The sequence below is a fragment of the Heloderma suspectum genome, chromosome 7 (assembly GCF_057233095.1).
Source record: "Heloderma suspectum isolate Gila_16-S chromosome 7, 16-S_ref, whole genome shotgun sequence".
Classification (NCBI taxonomy): domain Eukaryota; kingdom Metazoa; phylum Chordata; class Lepidosauria; order Squamata; family Helodermatidae; genus Heloderma; species Heloderma suspectum.
Window position 1 is genome coordinate 74,288,350 of NC_139464.1, and position 20,330 is coordinate 74,308,679.

A 20,330-nucleotide genomic window follows, 5' to 3' on the forward strand; every position below is an offset into this window, starting at 1 on the left:
GGAAGGGGGACTTGATGGTACACCCGTATTGTCTGCCACCAAGTCCCCTGGGATGCTGAGTGGAGGACTGAGTGGGAGAGATCCAGATCTGGCAGATGTGCTAACCACGCAGTGTGGGTAGTTCACGGAACAACCACAGTACGTGGCTAGTCACCCATCACGGGCTAGCATATGACTTGAATGAGGTGTGTTGGGAAAGGATAGCCCTGCCTGTAACGGTTAGTAAAGGAGTTCCCAGCAAAAGTAAAGGTTTTTCTTTATATCGCAGCTTCTCACAAAAGTTACTTGCAGATATTTGTTTCCAAATTTGATGTGAAAATGTTTAGACCAAATTGAGGAGAAGAGCTGAGGATTGATGATATTGACTCTGCTTACACTGTATAAATGTACTGAAAGCAACTGCTTGTATACTGATAAGAAGATGATGGTTTATGTAATCACTTGTTTCTTTTCTTTTTTTTTACACATTGTGTTTTCTGTAGTGCTTCCTTCATTTACCAAGATGCCCATGGACCTTACCATTCGTGCAGGGGCAATGGCACGACTAGAATGTGCTGCAGTAGGTCATCCCGTGCCCCAGATTGCTTGGCAGAAAGATGGTGGCACCGACTTCCCTGCAGCACGCAAGAGACGCATGCATGTGATGCCTGAGGATGATGTGTTCTTTATTGTGGATGTCAAAATTGAGGATACCGGTGTTTACAGCTGCACAGCTCAAAATACTGCTGGGAGCATTTCTGCTAATGCAACGTTAACAGTATTAGGTAAGATATGTGACTGCCAAGTGGACATTGGTGGTCTTGGGTAGCTCACTCTCTTTTCTTTGACAGTGACCAATACTGGCTGATGCGGATAATCAACGCTATGGGGAAACTTTCTGACTTCATTGAGGTAACAGTCATATTTTTGCTTTCTTTTTCAGAAACACCTTCATTTTTGCGGCCCTTGCTGGACCGAACTGTGACAAAAGGTGAAACTGCTGTCTTGCAGTGTATTGCCGGGGGAAGCCCTCCCCCTCGGCTTAACTGGACCAAAGATGACAGCACTTTAGTGGTGACAGAGAGACATTTCTTTGCTGCAGGAAATCAGTTGCTTATCATTGTGGACACGGACTTTGAGGATGCTGGGAAGTACACATGTGAAATGTCTAATACTCTTGGAACAGAGAGGGGAAACATTTGCCTCAATGTAATTCCCACTCCCACGTGTGATTCTCCTCAGAATGCTGCCCCGTCTCTGGATGATGATGGATGGGCCACTGTGGGTGTTGTGATCATAGCTGTGGTATGCTGTGTGGTGGGCACTTCCCTTGTGTGGGTGGTCATCATCTACCACACAAGGAGAAGAAATGAAGATTGCAGCATCACAAACACAGGTGTGTAAACTGAAACTTGGCATTGGAAGAGTACACTCCAATACATTTGTGGTTACCCTACAGAAGTTTTCTTCCAGAAATATATGTGTCTCTTGACTCAAATTCAGAAGAGTGAATAACTTCTCAGAACCAACCCTCTGAACTTTATTAGCTTTAAAATACTGCAGTGAATCTTGGTACTGAAAATATTTGTGTGTGTGCTTGCTTAATCACAGATGAGACAAATCTGCCTGCTGATATTCCAAGCTATCTGTCATCCCAAGGAACTCTAGCTGAAAGACAAGATGGATATGGGTCATCAGAGAATGGAAGCCAACATCACTTTGTATCATCATCATCCATGGGAGGATATTTTTTACAGCAAAGAGATAGCAGTGGTAAGTATTTTGTAGTACAAACCTATACACATCTACTCAAGTAGTAAGCCCCTTAGTGGGGCTTGCTCCTAGGTAAGCATTCATAGGATTGCAATCTAACTTTTCTAAGTATACTGCGTTGATGCCTGAAATGCAGCCACTGTTACACTCAGCTCATGGAAGGTGCTTCTTTGCTGGATGCGGTCTATTGATCTGGTAAAGTGGAGAATAGCCATCAGATTATTTTTAAATTTGTTATTAACTGCAAAGCTGAGAAATTGTCTCCTGACAAGTGTTGTCCCAAAAGAGTAATGTAACGTCAAAACATTTTTCATTTTATAGCAACCCTATTAGACTAATCTGTAGATTAGATTTCCCCAACCTGGTGCCCTCCAGATGTGTCTGACTACAACTTCCATCATCCCCACCCAGCATGGCTACCAGATTGGAGAAGGCTGTTGTAGATCTTTCTGATATTATTTATGTATTTGTTTATTAAATTTATGTCTCACTTCCCATCGCAAAAATCAGTCTTGAAGCGACTTACCCACACAATACAGAAGTTCATGATTAATATAACAGGAAAACAACCACAACCACCAGTTCAATATAAACTACAATCAATACAAATAAAAATGCCATAAAAACATAATCTTAAAAACAATTCCATATTCTGCACTGAGTAGGGGGTTGGACTCGATGTCCTTGTAGGCCCCTTCCAATTTTTCTATGAAAAGTGTTCATCCATAAGTACTTGCCCTGCTCCCAGCCTAGAATGAACACCACAAAAGTAGCCCACAACAACTGGGCCATAATTAATGTTCTAATGCCTGGGAAAATAAGTACGTCTTTGCCTGGTGCTGCAAAGGTGACAGTGTCGGTGCCAGACAAGCTTCCTTAGGGAGACCGTTCCATAAACATGGGATTATCACAGAAAAGGCCAATTCCAAACTAACCCCCCTCCGAGCTTCTCTCGGAGGGGGCACATAGAGAAGGGCCTCTGAAGCTGTTCTCAGGGATCAGATATGTTCATACAGGAAGAGGCAGTCCTTGAAGTATTCATGTCCTGAGCCATGTACGGCTTTATAGGTTAAAACCAGCTCTTTGAATTTGGCCCGGAAACCAATTTGCATCCAATGCAGGAGAACCAGTACTGGGTGTATATGTTCCCTTTGCCTAGTCCCACCGGCCGCCGAATTCTGCATTAGCTGGTTTCCGAACTGCCTTCAAAGGTAGCCCAACGTACAGTGTGTTGCATTGATCTAACCTAGAGGTTACAGATATAGAGATGCACATTCAGGCTTTGTGTCCGGAGGAAGAGCATTTACAGGAAATGACTCTGAGATGTTGTCCTGCTTTTTTATTTTTCACCTAGAGCCAAGTTTTTCAACCACCGATCAATGACATTAATAGTGTGCAGATTGCTGCCAAGTGTCTTCAGCTAGAGTGCTAGCTGAGGCCATGCTGCTCACAGAGAAGTTCTGTTTCCCCCTTTCTCCATGAACAAACAGAGGTCTCTGTTCCAGGTTAATACTCCCCCAAGTCTTCCATCTCCAAAAAGCTGAGCCTGTATTCGCAATTCTCTGTAATTGGTTCTGTGGGATACACACAGCAGAAAGAGATTGTATGGTAGCCATTTTTGCCTACCCATGCTCTAGGGGGCCTTCCAGACGAGGCTTTTATAGTGCCATTGCCCTGCCTCGTTCACAGAATATTATGGTGGGGTCCAGACAATGTTGTCTTCTTTTTGGAACCTTCCTATGTCTTCTTAAAACTTCTTCTGTCCTTTTTCCTTAACACAGAAAATCCATTAAGGAGAAAAAGATGGAACAGCTGCACAATGCCTGCTGACTGCTAGTGCAGGGGTGGGGGGCCCTCTGGAAGCACCTTAGGTTTCACTGTTCATGCACAGAAGAAGTAGATGCACACATCTGGAGAAGGAACATTAATCTAAAGCAAGAGAAGCTGTTAGAATGGGGAAAAACATGCAAAAGCCAGAAACACCAAACCATCGGAGGTTGGAGTAAATGGGGTGGGGCAAGGGGAAGGGGGCATAGCCATTTGGGGCAGACTGTCCTTAGTGCGCCTCAGTTGTATTGCACTGTTTGGCAGTGTTTGGCAGGGAGGCATCACAACGGGTGCCGGGGTCCCTGGCAATGTTGGCCACCCACCCAACCCGTCTCAAAACATGGACCAAGGAGTCTAATGCATATGCGAGTCAGAGGCTCGACACGAAAGCCCTGTAGTGCAATGAAGGTGAGGGACAGTGCACACCAGCCAAGGTGAGAGCTGCCAAACAGCGGGTGCACCACCAGCCCATCTCTCCCGCCCTATCAGGGAGGTGGAGCATGAACATGCGTGCTAGGACCCAAAAGGTGGTGAATTCTCACTCGGGAGGAACGGGCACTCCTCCTGCCCTACACTGAGCCAGGGCTCAGGCCTGCCCAGTGCAGGGGTCACCTCTCATCGTTTCATTGACAAAACACAGGTTGGTGGGAGACACTCAGGCCAGGTGCTTGGCTGTCAACCCAGAAGGCCGTATTTGGCCCCCAGGAGGGCTGCATTTGGCCCATGAGTCTTAGGCTCTACACCCCCTGACTTAATGGATCTAGAGCTGTAGATCTTGTAACACAACAAGCTATGTTTAAGAAGCATTATAGTTTCTTTGGAGACTGGTTCAATTCTACATTCTAAAGAGGTTTTCTAGTTTGTGGCCAGTGTATATAACTGGATGGGCAGTATGCACAACTAAGGGTTTAGAAGCCATTAAGATTGGGGAATCTGTAAGCCAGTAGTTCTAAAAATTTGATTACTTCAAAATGATTACTGCTTTGACAGGCTCACCTATATTTTTGTAATATATCTTTATATATGACGAATAAAGTTAGAGTAAAAGGAAACTGATGTGCATTATTTCTGTCTTAAAGGAATTTGTCATCTAGATAATTGCAGTGAAAATGACCTGGAAGCTGTAACAGATCCATTTTTAAGCCATTATCTGGGAACTTCAGGAAGTATGTATTTGAAAGGGAATATTTGTGGCCCAGATGTGTTTGAAGTATACCACACAGGTAATCTACATTATATATTTAAATAATTTATTTATGTTGTTTGGTTTTGTTGGAGTTTTTTTGCCTTTTAAAGGGTCTTCGCACTGTGAAGCTAATTGGGTGTCATTTCATTTTGTTTTGTTTTTGTTTAAGGCTGCAACCCAGAGCAAAACACAGTGTGCACAGACCTTTATGATTCAAGCTGCTTAAAGAAAAAGGAATGTTACCTCCATCCCCACTCACCTGAAGATCATTTTGACCAGTATATTGATATTTCTGGAATACACACTCCAAGTAGTAAATTGCTTCCATCTGTTTACACTCAAAATGAAGAAAGTGGAACAAGAAGTTCACATCTAAATGTGGACGCATGTGAGGTTAAGAGAAATCAAGAGCTATCTTCCATTACTACAAGCAGCACTTTCATGGGTATGTGTTAATGGGGACCAGGGTGGGAATCCTAAACACATTTGCTAGAAAGAAAGTCCCATTGAACAAAATTGAACAAAACTTTATACTATAAGAGCTTCAGATGATGCCTTTGAACAGCAAACTGATAGATACTTGTTTTTGGTTAATTAGTAGTCACTTTTTGTGCTGACATAACATCCTTTCATCCCTTAGTTAAAAAGAAATGAAGTAAGCATAAGTGATATTAAAATATCTGACCTCCTCTGTACCCTGGGGTACAGGAATATTTTACTAAACATTACCTTCAGAGGTATCTTCAAGAGGTATTAACTGTGGATGCCAAATGTGCAATTTCCCAACCCGACCTTGAGGTATTAACTTAAGGTTGGATTTCTCTGCTGTGTTACAAGGGAGAAGGGAGTAAAGCTGGAAAACAGGAATGAGTAGCTATGTCTCTCGCTGGGAAAATACATCACAGGATTTTTTTTCTTCAATGCCCTTTTCCAGTTTGGCTGTTAGCCCCAATCCAACAAAGGATGCATATGGCAGCTGGGCCTGCACAAAGCTGATCAGAAGCTAGAATCCCACTGGCGAGCTGTTTACATTACATTTTTTAATTCTGCCCTTCCTCCAAAAAGCACATACAATGTTATCTCCTCTCCATTTTATCCTTGCAACAACCCTTTGAGGTAGGATAGGCTGAGACAGAATGACTGATTAAAGGTCATCCAGTGACCCTCATGACTGAATAGGGATTTGAACCCAGGTCTCTCTTTAACCATTACTCTACACTGCTTGTTGGGGCGAGACTGAATCCAGTCTCCCAAGCTACTGATCAGTAGATATTCAGCCTTTTGTAGTCACCTATGTGCATGCAGTTCCAGTTGCAAGATCTGGCTGGGAAATCACACATTCAGCACCCATTTGCGCACACAATTCCCCACTGAGCTAGAAATCATTTAAATGGATACTTGCTTCCACATGTATATAGCCCCTGGCTGAACCAGGGCAGTCGACTATTTAAAAAAATGCATCTATTACCAAGTTCATGACACTTCAACATCAACTATGTCAAGAGGAGAAGGTATAAAAGTAAATCTGATATCAGAATATTTCATTAGTCTGGTTTTTGTGGGTCTTTTTAGTCCATTTTTTGATAAAGAGAAGTTAATAAATATTCTCTCTCTTTCAGGAACATTTGGAAAACCTGTATGGAGACATCAGCTTGATTCCTTCCCAAGTTGTAAGAAACCATCAGTTTGGCAACCAAAAGCCTCCCAAAATCATCCTCATGAATCATTGGACTTTGCCTTGGAATTTGAGGATGACAATAGTAAGGGCAGGACGTTTCCTGAAGGGGACAATGGCCACTGTATTTACAGACAGGCAGCCGAAAATTTTAGGACTCCTACTTTTCAGTCCTTTGAGTTGGATACATAGCTTCTTACCACCAGAGTCACCCCAGAACTGATTTATGAACCAAAGGAATATACTACCTCAAAGTGGACATTATTTAAAAAAGAAAAGGGGGGAAAGACACTCCATTCTTACTGGTTTTTTAATAGAGCTATGATTCAGAAAAAGGAATACATTTTTATATGGACACAGTTTTATTCCCGAAACATTATACACTATCATGCAGATTATACATTCCTTATAGAATATATTTCTAATAATTTTATTGCTTTGTTTTAACCAAATGGTACTTTTTTTTGTAAATTAATGGTGTGAATAATAACTATGCATTTGTTACTAAGACAGGCTTCATTTTATTCAAATGGGTGCTTAAGTATTCTGATGCTAATGTGTGTGTGCATGAGTATGTTTAATGGACATTCCAAAGTTTTAAGTAGGTAACATGGCCATATTTGCACATCGCTATTTAATAAGTTGGGCTGCCTTGTGCACTTGAAGCACTGTAGTAATAATAATAATAATAATAATAATAATAATAATAATAATAATAATAATAATAATAGCAGCTAAGTTTATGGTCAGGGAAATAAAAAAAGTTGACCCCACCCTGTCCCTGGCCTATTTGGCTATGGTGCATAAAGGCCAGAAGATGAATATTGATATATGAACAAGGGCACTTGTCAGTTTCCCACTCCCTGTTGATGTCATTATTCCTACTCCTACCCCATGTGCTACTCTTGATTTATCTAGTCCTGCCAATGTGCATCATGGTTCTCCAGAACAAAGTTATCAAAAGGGCTCCATAGTCCCAAGTATTTGTAATCCCACCAGGATACACTGTCTGGCTTCATTCCACTCATTCCAAATTGCATGGAGGGACTTCCCTGAACAGAGGAAAACCCCATCCATTGTGGTATTTCCCTCAATGGGTGAATGCAGGAAGTATGATTTGTATAAATCCCTTGTTCATGCCCCACTTGAATAACAAATACTGCCCCCAGATGTTAATGCATTGGCATGCACATCTGTACTGAAGAAGTCTATGCACAAACAGACTCATGAGTAGGCCTCTTCAATGCGGACATCGGGCAGGGGCAGCAGTGCAGCTCCATTCCCTGGTCATCCACTACTTCATGAATACAGGAGGCTGGTTCCTGGTGGGAGCTGGCTTATCGGCAGAGCACATAAAGCAGAGGGCCCCAAGTTCACTCACTGACATTTCTGCTTAAAAGTAGCAGGTGAGATAAGAAAGACCTCCACCTGTGGCCAATCAAAGTAGACAATACTGGGTTAGGCTGAAATCCTCTACACCAGCCTTCCCCAATTTGGTGCCTTCCAGATATTTTAGACTTTAATTCCCATCAACCCCAGCCAACATGGCTAATGGTCGGGAATGCTGGGCGTTGTCGTCAGAAACATCTGGAGGGCACCAGATTGGGGAAGGCTACTATACACACTTCCCTGGAAGTAAGCCCCATTGAATTCAGTTGAACTTATTTCTGAGTAGTCATAGGATTGCACTGTGTGATGGACAAATAGTCTGTCCTAGGATAAGGGAACGTCCTATGTTTCATGTCTGTTTTTAGACATGAAACATAAACCTACTTGGTGGGATATATGGGCCGCCCCTAACATGCACTGTTGGTGAGATACGTAACATAGTATATGGCAGTGAACAGATACATCCAGCAGCTACTCCTGCAATTACGGCTATTGGAAAAAGAGCTGCTACACTTCACAGAAGTTGCTGCCGGGTATATCCACATAGTGCCTGTTCGTACCTGCTGTTCTGTATGCGATCATGTCTCTGAAAACAGTCACATCTAGGGGGTGGGGGGGAGGATGCCTGCATTTAAAATAAATTGACACTGTGAACCAGTCCTAAATCATTAAAAATTCCAAATGATGATCAATGTACAGTTGAATCTTCTTCCTGAGATCACTGCCAAAAGACAACCGGATGGGAAGGCTGTGATTTGAATGCCACCATGTTATTTCATTGTCCTGGTAAGCCATCCATTTGGGTGAGAGAAGCCATAGTTCCACTGAACTTTTCTCTTTCCAGACCCATTTTGTTACTACCTGTACAATGGGGCTCTGGCTTTCTTGCTTCAACTACTGTGGGGCTGTCCCTTGGACTTTCTCTTGCGTAACCCAATCTGTTGGTGATAAGGAAATAACATAGTAGTGGGTTTTTTTTCTTAGTAGGTTGCTTATCCACATCTTGTGGGGTAAATATTCACTTCCTGTGAAGTAAAATGCAAGGGATATAAATGTACCTGGCATGTAATAATAAGGCTACCATACGTCATCTGTCCTTTACAGGTCAAGACACCAGCTACTGAAAATAATGGCAGAAGTGGAGTTTGCTATTCCCTTTGCCATTCCAGAGGGATAACTTTTCCTGCCCACAAATCATAATTCTGTGCCAAGAAAAATGGAATTATGTGTCCTATATCAATTAAGCAAACTTGTTTGTATACATTCCTCTGCTGCTGCAGGAGGCAGAGAAGAAATATGTTGGGCATATTGGAAATCCTGCACACACTCCTCTTTACCCAGTTTTTGAAATTTCATCCAGGCATTGGCTACAGAGAATCACAGAGTTGGAGAGGGACTTGTAGGCCATCTAGTCAAACTCTGTTCTTGATGCAGGAAATCCAGAGCTAGGGCATCCCCAACAAATAGCTGCCCGGCTTCTGCTTTAAGATCTCTGGCATGGGAGAGCCCACCCCACTAACTAAATGATTCCAAGCTTGGGAAGGTATCCAGTGTTAGTCATATGTAGAGTAGACCTATTTAAATTAATGGAACTTAAGTTAGTTGTAATTAACTTAGGTCTCATTAATTTCAATGGGTTTACTCTATGTAGGACTAAGATTGGATAGTACCTTTGAACTATTACAATTAAGTATCTTCTCATATTCCACTGCAATCTACTCTTCTGAAACTTAAGCCTACTACAACCTTCCTTCAGCCTGGTGCTCTCCAGATGTTTTTGGACTAATTCCCAGGATTCCTGACCATGGTGACTGGGACTAATGGGAGTGAAAGCCCAAAACACTTGGAGGGCACAGGTTGTGGGGGGGGGGGGGCTGGCCTATTCGATCTAGTCTTGCCCTCTGGGACAGCAGAGAGGGCAAGTATTTGACCTCTTCTATGTGATAGCTCTTCAGGTATTTTGAAAAGTGCTATCAAGTCCCCTCTCAGCCTAACCTTCGGGCTAAATGTACGCAGTTCTGTTAACTTTTCCTCATAACTGTTTTCCATATCCTTGGCCATCTTTGTTGCCTCCTTTTATCCCATTCCAATTTGCCTTTTCCTTCTCAAAGTGCAGTGCCCAGAACTGGACATAGTGTTCTGCACTAGTCAGACCTCACCAAGAGTAAAGTGGAACTATTACTTCTCATGATTTGGAACTATGGTTTTATGAATGAAGCCTAAAATTACACTATTCCTTTTTGCAGCTGCTTCACACTCCTGATGCACGTTCACCTTGTGATCAGCTAGAATCCAGAGGTCCTTTTGAGTGCAGTGCAGCCAAGTCAGTTATCCTATACCTGTATATTTGACTCCCCCCACCCACCCAAATGAGAACTTTGCATTTGTCTCTGTTGAATTGTGATGAGCACACTGAATACAGTTTTCCAACCAACTGTGAATCCACCTGATGGTATCTTTTAGCCCATATTTAACCAGTTTGCTAGTGAAAATATCAAATGCTTTGTCAGATGCTTTGCTGAAATCAAGATAAATTACATCCACAGCATTCCCACAAAGCCAGCAACACCCCCACCCCCACACACAAATAAGTTCAGTTTGGCAAGATTTATTCCTGACAAATCCATGCTGGTTTATACTAATCACTACATTGTTACCAATTTGTTATCCTTACAAATTGACTCCTTTATAATCTGATCTAGTATCTTCCCCAGTATTGGTCAAACTGACCTGTCTGTAGTTTCCCAGATCTTCCTTTTCACCCCTTTTAAAGACTGGGATAACATTTGCTTGTCTCCATTTCTGTGGCACCTTGCCCGTGCACCAGGATTCCTTAAAGATGATAAAGTACATTGCCAAGTTCCTTTAGTACCCTAGAATGCAATTCATCTGAGCATGAAGACTTAGAGCATTTCTACACCAGGCTAAAATCCCGCAACTTTACCAGAGTTTCTGCTTCCGGATTCCTTGCAGGATTATGATCGACTCCTTTCCAGATGTTTCCCCCCGTTTTTTTTCTCTTTCTCGTCAAGTTCTATATTTTTCCTTATAAAGCCACTGGATGGTGCTGTAGTATTATTTGCAATAAAGCACCATTTTATCAGTACACCATAGATTTGCCACAGTTCATAGCAGGAGGAAGGAAAATGCCGGACTTCCATCATCATGAAAAACAATGTGATAAAGGTTGCAAAGAATAGGAGGTGCCCTGGAGGATGACAACATCGTGTATAGGACCCACAAACTTCCGTGAGTGACCAATCATGAGCACATGATAAATGCCTCATGTAGAAATATAGATAGGTGTTTCCTGACCAATTTTTTGTCAGTTTTGTCAGACCCCTTGTCAGTCATGCAACCTATGCAAGGTTGTGCGCAGTTCCCTGAAGACCGAGGCAAAATATGATTTGACAGTAGTTCTGTCTTGTCACCCATTAACATTTCATCCCTTCATCCTTTTTCAAACCTGAAAAGTGCTTTTTTGTTGCTTTTTGTATTCCACACCAGCCTCGACCCTTTCTGTGTGTAGGCTTTCCTGACACTGTCCTTATAAGCCTGGATCTATCCATATTTGTTCTATATTTGTTCAAACATCTATATTTGTTCTTGGCAACCTGTCCTTCCTTCCATGTCTTATACATGTTCTTTTTTAAAAAATCAGCTCATCACTAGAGCTTTGAAGTATGTGGCCACACAAAAAGCTATCTTCACACTGCTGAGGGCTAGAAACTTGCTTGTTTTGTTTAAAAAAGAAAGGAAGCTGAGATTCTCAGATGAATTTTGTTCTTTGTGCCAGTTTCAGCTGCATATGCCTTTAGCATCATTACAAAATGGTTGTGCATAATGCCATAATGCTGATTCAAATGTCCTTCAGGGTACACAATACAATTTTCAACACCTCCACATACAGATAGGGTAGACTGCTTACTTGAAAGCATTCCCCACCTTTCCTACATGTGCACAGCTGTTATTTTAGGAAGATGGCTGTGTTAGAATAGAAACCTTCCTGACTGGCTAGCGCTGCATGTATAGGACAAGATTAACGTGAAGATACTGTCAAACAATTTCCTATCTTCACTCTGAAACGGATCAGTTCTTAGAGCGAGGTGTAGACCAGATGTTTTGTTCTACAACTCTCATGATCCTTTACCATCGGCTATGCTGGCTAGGGAGTTGTAGGCTAAAACATCTGGAGGGCCACAAGTTGCCCACCCCTGTCTTAGTGAGACCTATTCATTCCTCAGTTAAGTTGTACAATTCATGATGGGCTTTCTAGATCAGGTTTAAACTGAGATATCCCCCCACCCCAAGTTTAGGGGTTCTCTCTCTTTGCTAGGAAAATGAAAGCTTAGTATTTCTAGGCAATTAAAACTAGTTTAAAACATCCTCATCTGTTTCCATTGGTACCATGGTCTAGGGCTCTGACAAGCTGTGGATCCTCATGTCAGCAATGTGCTTGGACCCATGTGTCTCCCTGTGGGCTAATATTACAATACTCTTTTTTTCTGTCTTTCTTCAGAATCCATTCACTTTGAAGGTGCAAATTTATATAGTTGTCAGACTTTTTAAAGCTAAATTGAAAGCAGCTGTTAGAACAAAACTTTATAGGCTGCATCTTTCAGAGGATTCGTCTGGAGCAAAAGGTCTCCCCACCCACCCCCTTCTAATGAAGTCAAAGCCAGGTCTTTTCCCCCCATCCAGGAACCTGGAATCCAGATTGCAGTGTAATTTCCCTCTTTAATTTAGACACTCGTATTGGAGACAGGAAGTTAATCCATCTTCAGTCACTGGTGGTCTAACTGTACAGAATGGATTTTTCATGCTTTTGTTTATCAAATTGCCAGGTTTTCTGACTCTTATTGTTAATTTGTCTTCATTGTTGCCAGATGTGGTTATGTGGTGGCAGACATTGATATCGGCATTTGGGGATAATTAACGGTGTTTTGAAAGAAATTAATTTTTCCTGGGTTAGACATAAAGCTCTGAGTCAATAATGCAAGAAATCCTAAATTAGATTTGCTCACTAAATCACAGCAGTTCCTGGTTCTTCGAAAATCTGCTATCATAGGTTCCCCTATCAGACATGACTTTGCAAATACAGGATAGAAATGCCAAGTAAAATGATGAAGAATCCACTTCAGAAGGAACATAGTGGTTGTTTGCTTAAAAGTGCTTCCATGTTTAATTTTAAACTCCTAAAACACACCCTTTAACATCACTTTCTCTCCCCACCCCCTTCATGACAGGTGTTGCTTAAGTTCTTCAGAAGCAGTTTAGGCTGCAATCCTATACACACTTACCTGGGAGTAAATCTCATTGAACTTGGAATAAGTTCAATATACACACTATACACACTTACCTAGGAGTAAGTCCCATGGGACTTACTTCTGAGTAGATAGGCATGGGATTGCAGTGTTGCAGTGTAATACTGAGTAGATATGTACAGTGTAATCCTATACCTATCAATTCAGAAGTAAGTCCTGTTAATTTCAGTAAGCCTTACCTCCAGGTAAGTGAGTATAGGATTGCACCCTGAATGTTTATTATTATCTCCCCTTAAAAAAGAATATGAAATAAGCTAACATAAAGGTAAAACTATCAAATATGTCTTCATTGTGGCTTTACAGCACAGATGGGAAATATTTTTTTTCTGCTGAGGGCTGCTTTCCTTCGGGTAATTTTGGAAGCCGCCTACCACCAGCCAGCGGGGCCATACCTTTCTCTCCCTCTCTCTTTGCCATCTCCTTTCCTCCCTGCCTCTTTCTCCCACTCCTTTTCTCTCCCCTCTTCCTCCTCACACAGTCGGCTGTCGGGGCAGGGATAGGCTGAGTACCATACCCAGCTCTGTCCTCCATTACCTTATTTGCCCCTCAGCATCTGCTGAGCGCTTCACTCTGTCTAATGGTAGGGCAAGCCCTGGACCGTCTGCATAGCTGATATCATAGCAGAAGGCACTACTACTGAGCTATGGCCCACCCCAAAATTAATAAGTGACAGCCTTAAAATAAGCCAATTCTCTTCTTCAGAGGCAATTTGAAAAACCTGGCAATTTGATAAACAAAAGCATGAAAAATCCATCTGTACAGGTTGACCACCACAGGATCTAAAACAATTGCTTGCGGAGGGTTTTTGAAATTTGGCTGAGGGCTGCAGGTTGCCCACTCCTGTTTCAACCAAAGTTAAGTACTTTTAAGTACCATTAGTTTCAATAAGAGAAAAGAACATATGTTTGTATTTGGGGTCAGCTGTGAAGGCTGTCTGTATGTCCAAATGCACTCTCTGTTTACATTTTGAAAGGAAAAGCTATGATTTGTGTACAAGAAGCCATTCAGTCCACGGTGATGTGTGTCTTTTTTGTGTGTAAGATTCGGTTCTAGAGTACAATTTGTCATATGTAAAATATCTGAGGGGTGTTAATTTTCTGAGGGACAAACATAGCTAAAATATTTCTAGTTTGTTTTCACACACAGCTGCTAACATCTGAGTTTTATTAGTAAGGAATGGCTAAATGTTTAACCTTGACACTGCTATGCTATGGTATGCAATTTTTCTTTTTGATGCAGACACTTAAGAGAACTTGTGCCTTGGTAGTCATGCAGGTGTAGCATAGGGGATAGGAAATGAGTTTGCAACGAGTATGATGTTGTGTCTGGAATGCCTCCTGGCTGAACAAGACAAACATAATTGAATGATACAAGATGCATTGCGCTATCTTATTTTCAGCAGTGCTTGTAATCCTGAACTTGTTCAATATTCTTTATGGGCTACATTCTCTTAATAAGTTGAACAGCTTGGTGTTCTGCCAATTAATTATTAGACACTGGTAAAAAGAGTATAGATGGTATAACACTGAATTATAATGATGCTCTGAAGAAATACCAATTTACTAGAACATTGTCTTCACCAGGTACTTATTATCCAAATTGGTGTCTGAGTCAGCACATGAAGAGGCTTGCCCTTCAAGAAGTCTCTGAAGAATAATTTGGTTTATTTTAAGGCTGTCACTTCTTAAAATGATTTTGGAGAGGGCCATAGCTCAATAGTAGTGCCTCCTACTATGTAGCAGGTCCAGGTCCGGCCCTACCATTAAGCAGCAGATGCTGAGGGGTGAATAAGGTCTTGGAGGACAGAGCTGTGTATGCTACTCAGCCTACCCTGTGCCCCCTAAGCTACCTGGCTGCCCTCAGATGCGATGAAGAACACTAGTGATTGCCAGTGTTGAAGTAAGATTCAACTGCAAGTCCAGAACAAGTTGGCTTCTGTACATGGAATTGGGGGGGGGGGGATCTTGTCCTTTGCTTCAGGCAGCAAATATCTTGGCCTTGAGAAGGTCTGACCTTCAATTCCTGGAATCTCAAGTTGTAAGGTAGTGCATGATTGAGAAGAAAATGGAGGGCCTGTGCCAATCAGAGTAGGCAGTGCCGAGCCATCTAGATGGACCAATGGTCTTGACTTCAAATAAGGCAGCTTCATATTTCTCAGTTAATTAAAATCTTGCCTTCTAATTGATCAGTGGAATTTTCAATACACATCCAAATTACTGAAACCTCATTATAGCTGCCTTCATGAGATAGAATCATAGAATAGTAGGGTTGGAAGGGGCCTACAAGACCATCAAGTCCAACCCCCTCAATGCAGGAATCCAAGTCAGAGCATCCCTGACAGATGGCTGTCCAGCCTCATCTTGAATGCCTCTGGTGTGGGAGAGCCCATCACCTCCCTAGGTAATTGGTTCCATTGACGTATTGCTCTAACAGCAGGAAGTTTTTCCTGATGTTCAGCCGGAATCTGGCTTCTAGGCTTTGCATGGGTTGGAATAGCCCCTCGTGGTTTGATGCAACAAAGCCTTCAAGCAAACACAGATAGCTGTCAGTGCCCACCCCAAGGCATCCCTGCTGTCACTCCTAGGCCCAACCTCTAAAAGAGAGGTCAGTCCACTCCATTGCCCTCTAGACAGAGGCATATAACTCTCAGCCTACTAATCTCCCATGGTGTCAAACTTTATAGACTGCAAAGTGATGTCCTGGTCTGCCCATAGTGGCTGAAGATGTTACTTCTGGCCTCAACCCATGGACACCTTTAAATAATTCAAATAAATTACTGTGGTTAAAAAAAAAATAACCCTGAGGTGCACACCCCTAGGGTATCCTTAGTATGCATGCCAAGTTTCAGGTATCTAAGCTCCATGGTCTTGGCACTGTGGCACTGACAGGTGGGCGGATGTGCAGACAGACACACATCTTTTATTATTATAGATTAAAGTGTGAAATGACTATTGTTTGTTTAACTGTAAGTTGCCAGTTAAGAAAAGATTTTTAATTTTCATTTTAAATTTGCTATTCTAGGGTGCCAAAATTATTATACTGGTCAAAATATTCTCAAAAATTAAATGTGTGTTCGCTCAGACTCGCCAATTAAAATGACTGTGTTCCGCCTTAAATACACCTAACAATTGAGGGGTTAGCCTCAATTTCCCTCCTACCTCCCCTAGAAACAGGTGTTTCATACAGCTACTATCGTGTGCTGCATCTAAAGCTGCAGTCCTATCTGGGAGTAAGTCCAGGTGAACTCAGTGGGTAGACATGCGTAGGACTGTATCTTAAAAGAGCATGAGCTTGCTTTTAGAAAGCTTCAGCAACATGGATTTGTAAGTATGGTGTTTTTCCCCATTTTTGTCTGTTCCTAAATATTATGTGGCAGGAAGATCCTTTGGAACAGTAGAGTCCAATTCGAAGATGGGTTCCTATCTCTTTGCCCATGATTTTTACAGATGTTGCAATAAATCACTTACAGAACTGCCACAGCATTTGACTGCCTGACAAATGTTCCATAATAATGCAGCCCGGTAAAAATGTGGAATTTCTGAGGTTACTCCTTGTAATGCTTCTGGTGCAGTTGTAAATTCCAAATCATGTCAACATAGGTGGAAAGTAAGCCATAAATAAAATGTGTGTAGAGAGATCTCTTGCTGTGAGCCAAGTTCCATGACTTCATTCAACCACTTAGAAATGGCCGGGGGGGGGGGGGGGGCTGATAAAGTCATTAACATTATCATGATTATATTTTTGTATGAGATGTGGTCTATAGCAGTCTTCTCCAAATGGGCACCCTCCAAATGTGTTGAACTACAATTCCCATAATCCCAGCTATGCTGACTGGGGGATTATGGAAATTGTAGTCCCAACACATTTAGAGGGTGCCAGGTTGGGTCTATAGTGATGAGCAACCACACTACGTACTGCTGCTTTAAAATATACATGCATGAGAAATGGACTAGCCAGATGGATATTTGAGGAAAGTGTTCCAGGAGGGAAACTTATGACCACAGCGATCTCAGTAGTGATGACAGGACCAAATGGGAGCTGTGTGTATCTTGATAGGAGGAACATGGAGGAAGGGAGGGCCCCAAATATAAGGGAGGGGGCAGACTATGCAATTGTCCATGATGTTAATATGCCAATATGCCCATGATGTTAATATGCCTAGAGTCATTGATACCCTTAGAATTATAAAATCTGCCAAGAATTGACAGGTGTTCCTTCCCTCCTGCAGGGCTGGGGGACCCATTTGGAAGGTCCACCCAGGAGACTGATGGAATCCAATGGATCTAGGAATGCTCTTGGGGGTTATGCAATGGAAAGAGCTGGTGATCCAGCCAAAGCCCTAGTCTCACTATGGAGCAGTGAAATGTGGGGGGCCGTCGACTTGATTGCAGCTGAATGCCCTCTCCGGCACTGTAGAGCCCACTCCAGTCCTTGGTATACTGTGGAGCTGCAGTCAGTGAAACAGGCTGGATGTTGGCTAGAGTGCGAATGATGTAAGTTTCGAAGTGAAGATGACTGAGCACGCTCCAGACATAACTGTGTCTATTGCGTGGTGGTGCAGGCAGCGAAGCAGGCTTACTTTACTGCCTTCATTGCACCCTCAAGTAGCTGCCCAGTGAAGCTGTTTCGGTTTGTTTGGGGATTGTCAACACTCTTCCCCGTCAATGGAGCTCTGGTCCCTTCAGTGACCTGCTGTGACCTTTTTGCATCACACTTTGAGGATAAAATTGCTCATCTCCACAGCAAACTTGACGCTGCCCGATTTTGTGGGATCTGGTTTGGTTGCTGCTGCCTGATGACATGGACAAGGTACCTGCCGCAATGCAACCGGCCACGTGCCCTCTCTATCCTTGCCCTTCCTGGCTAATAAAAGCTAGCTGAGGGGATATGACTGGGTAGACCCAGGGAGTGCTAAATGCACATTTGCATGAAGGGGTGGCAGTAGTGTGACAACTCCTGAGGAAAACTACTCTGGACCCAATGGTATTTGATAACTATCACCCTGTCACAAACACACCTTTCTTAGGGAAGGTTCTTGAGAAGGTCATGGCAGAGTGAGTGCAGACACTCTTGGAGGATACTGATTATCTAGGGTTTTGACCTGGTTATGGGACTGAATCAGCCTTGGTTACCCTGATGGATGACCTTTATTGGGAGAGGAACAGGGCAAGTGAGTCCTGTTAATTTTGCTTGATCTCTCATTGGCTTTTGATAGAATTGACCATGGTATCCTCCTGGATCGACTCCATGGGCTGATCACTTGAGGCACTGCACTACAGTGGTTCTGGTCTTACTTGCAGGGTCGATTTCAGATAATAAGATTGGATAACAATTCCTCGGCCCCTTGACAATTGAGCTATGGGGTTCTGCAGGGTACCATCTTGTCCCCAATGTTCAACATCTATATGAAGCCGCTGGGAGTGGTCATTAGGGGATTTGGAGCCAAGTGCTATCAGTATGGTGATGACACACAGCTCTGTCTCCCTGTGACATCCGAATCAAATGAGGCTGTGCAAGTCCTGGATTAATACTGGATAAGGGCCAATAACCTGAAACGGAATCCTGGCAAGATGGAAGCCCTGTGGGTGAGTGGTTCCCAAGTCTGGGAGATAGGCTCATTGCCTGGGTGGGATTGCACTCAAAAATCAGGTTTGTAGTCTAGGGTTACTCCTATATCCATCATTGTCAGGGGCATCCCCAGTGGCCATGACAGCTCGAAGTGCCTTTTACCAGCTTTGACTGGTTCACCAGCTATGGCCTCTCCTGGACAGGGATAGTTTGTTTGCAGTGGTACAGGCACTAGTAGCCTGAAGACTTGATTGCTGCAATGCACTTTATGTGGGGCTGCCCTTAAAGCCACTCCAGAAGCTGGAGCTAGTGAAGAATGCAGCAGTTTGGCTGTCGGGAACGGCCCCTTTTCAGCATGCAAATCCTTTGCTGAGGGGACTGCACCCGGCTGCCTATTCGCTACCAGGCCAAGTTTAAGATTTTGTTACTACTGTATAAAGCCCTAAACAACTTGGGACCAGGATACTTGAGAGACTACCTTCTCGCTTATCAACCTGCCCGTTCACCAAGGTCATCAGATGGGATGCTCCTGGTGGTTCCACGTGGACCTGTGGCCTCTTTGGAATCCACTTAGAGAAGAGCCTTCGCTCTGGTGGCTCCCATTCTGTGGAACTCCCTGCCTCTGGAGAGCAGGCAGGCACCAACATTGTGCTATTTTTGGTGCCTGCTGAGAACATCTTTATTTCAAGAAGCATTCCTTGATTGACCAGCCATGGTTTTTATTGGTATTTCGTTTTAAACATTTTAATATGGTGTTTTAGTCTTTTTATCTTTTATTGTTCATTGCTCCAGAATCTGTTTAGATGTGGAACAATATATAAATGTTGTAGACAGACAGACAGACAGACAGACAGACAGACAAGATAGAATGTACTGTATATGAGCATTGAGCACTGCTGGGAATGGGTAAAGTGATCATGTTTTTATTGTGGATGAAGGGGCTGACCTGGTATGTATTACTGAGACCTGGGTGGGGGAACTGGGAGGGGTCACTCTCTCCCAGCTGTGCCCTCCTGGGTACTCGGTGCAGCACCAACACCGACTTGAGGGTCGGGGAGGGGGGGTTGCAGTGGTCTATAGGAATTCAATCTCCCTCTCCAGGCTTCCTGCTCATTCGAGTGCAGATCTTGAGTGTTTGTACCTTGTGTTGGGTACCCGGGACAGATTAGGGATTCTGCTGGTGTACCGCCCACCCCGCTGCCCATCAGACTCCCTGCCTGAGCTGACGGAGGTGGTCTCGGACTTGGTGTTGAGGACCCCTAGGATGATGGTCCTGGGGGATCTCAACTTCCATGCTGAGGCCGCTGTATCCGGGGCAGCTCAGGACTTCATGGCTGCCATGACAACCATGGGGCTGTCCCAACATGTCATTGGCCCAACGCATATAAAAGGACACACGCTTGATCTGGTTTTCTCGACTGGGCAGGAGGATGGTGATCTGAAAGTGGAGGAATTAACATCTGTCCCTTTGTCATGGTCAGATCACTTCCTGCTGAGGTTTAGGCTCCTGGCAGCCTTCCCCCTCTGCAAGGGTGGGGGACCTATTAAAATGGTCCGCCCCCAGAGATTAATGGATTCCGATGGATTCCAGAGGGCTCTGGGGGATTTT

The 20,330-nt window shown here is 43.3% G+C and overlaps 1 protein-coding gene across 1 annotated transcript in view; it reads left to right on the top strand.

Annotated features, from left to right (window-relative positions):
* Nucleotides 1-6,966, top strand: part of LRIG3 (leucine rich repeats and immunoglobulin like domains 3) — a 61,023-nt gene extending 54,057 nt beyond the window's left edge. The window contains exons 14-19 of the mRNA XM_084811811.1: nucleotides 483-764; nucleotides 923-1,375; nucleotides 1,591-1,752; nucleotides 4,659-4,802; nucleotides 4,935-5,210; nucleotides 6,385-6,966. Coding sequence (XP_084667937.1) covers nucleotides 483-764; nucleotides 923-1,375; nucleotides 1,591-1,752; nucleotides 4,659-4,802; nucleotides 4,935-5,210; nucleotides 6,385-6,632 — 1,565 coding nt within the window. The 3' untranslated portion in view covers nucleotides 6,633-6,966. The remainder of the gene's footprint in view (nucleotides 1-482; nucleotides 765-922; nucleotides 1,376-1,590; nucleotides 1,753-4,658; nucleotides 4,803-4,934; nucleotides 5,211-6,384) is intronic.
* Nucleotides 6,967-20,330: the final 13,364 nt, after the last annotated feature.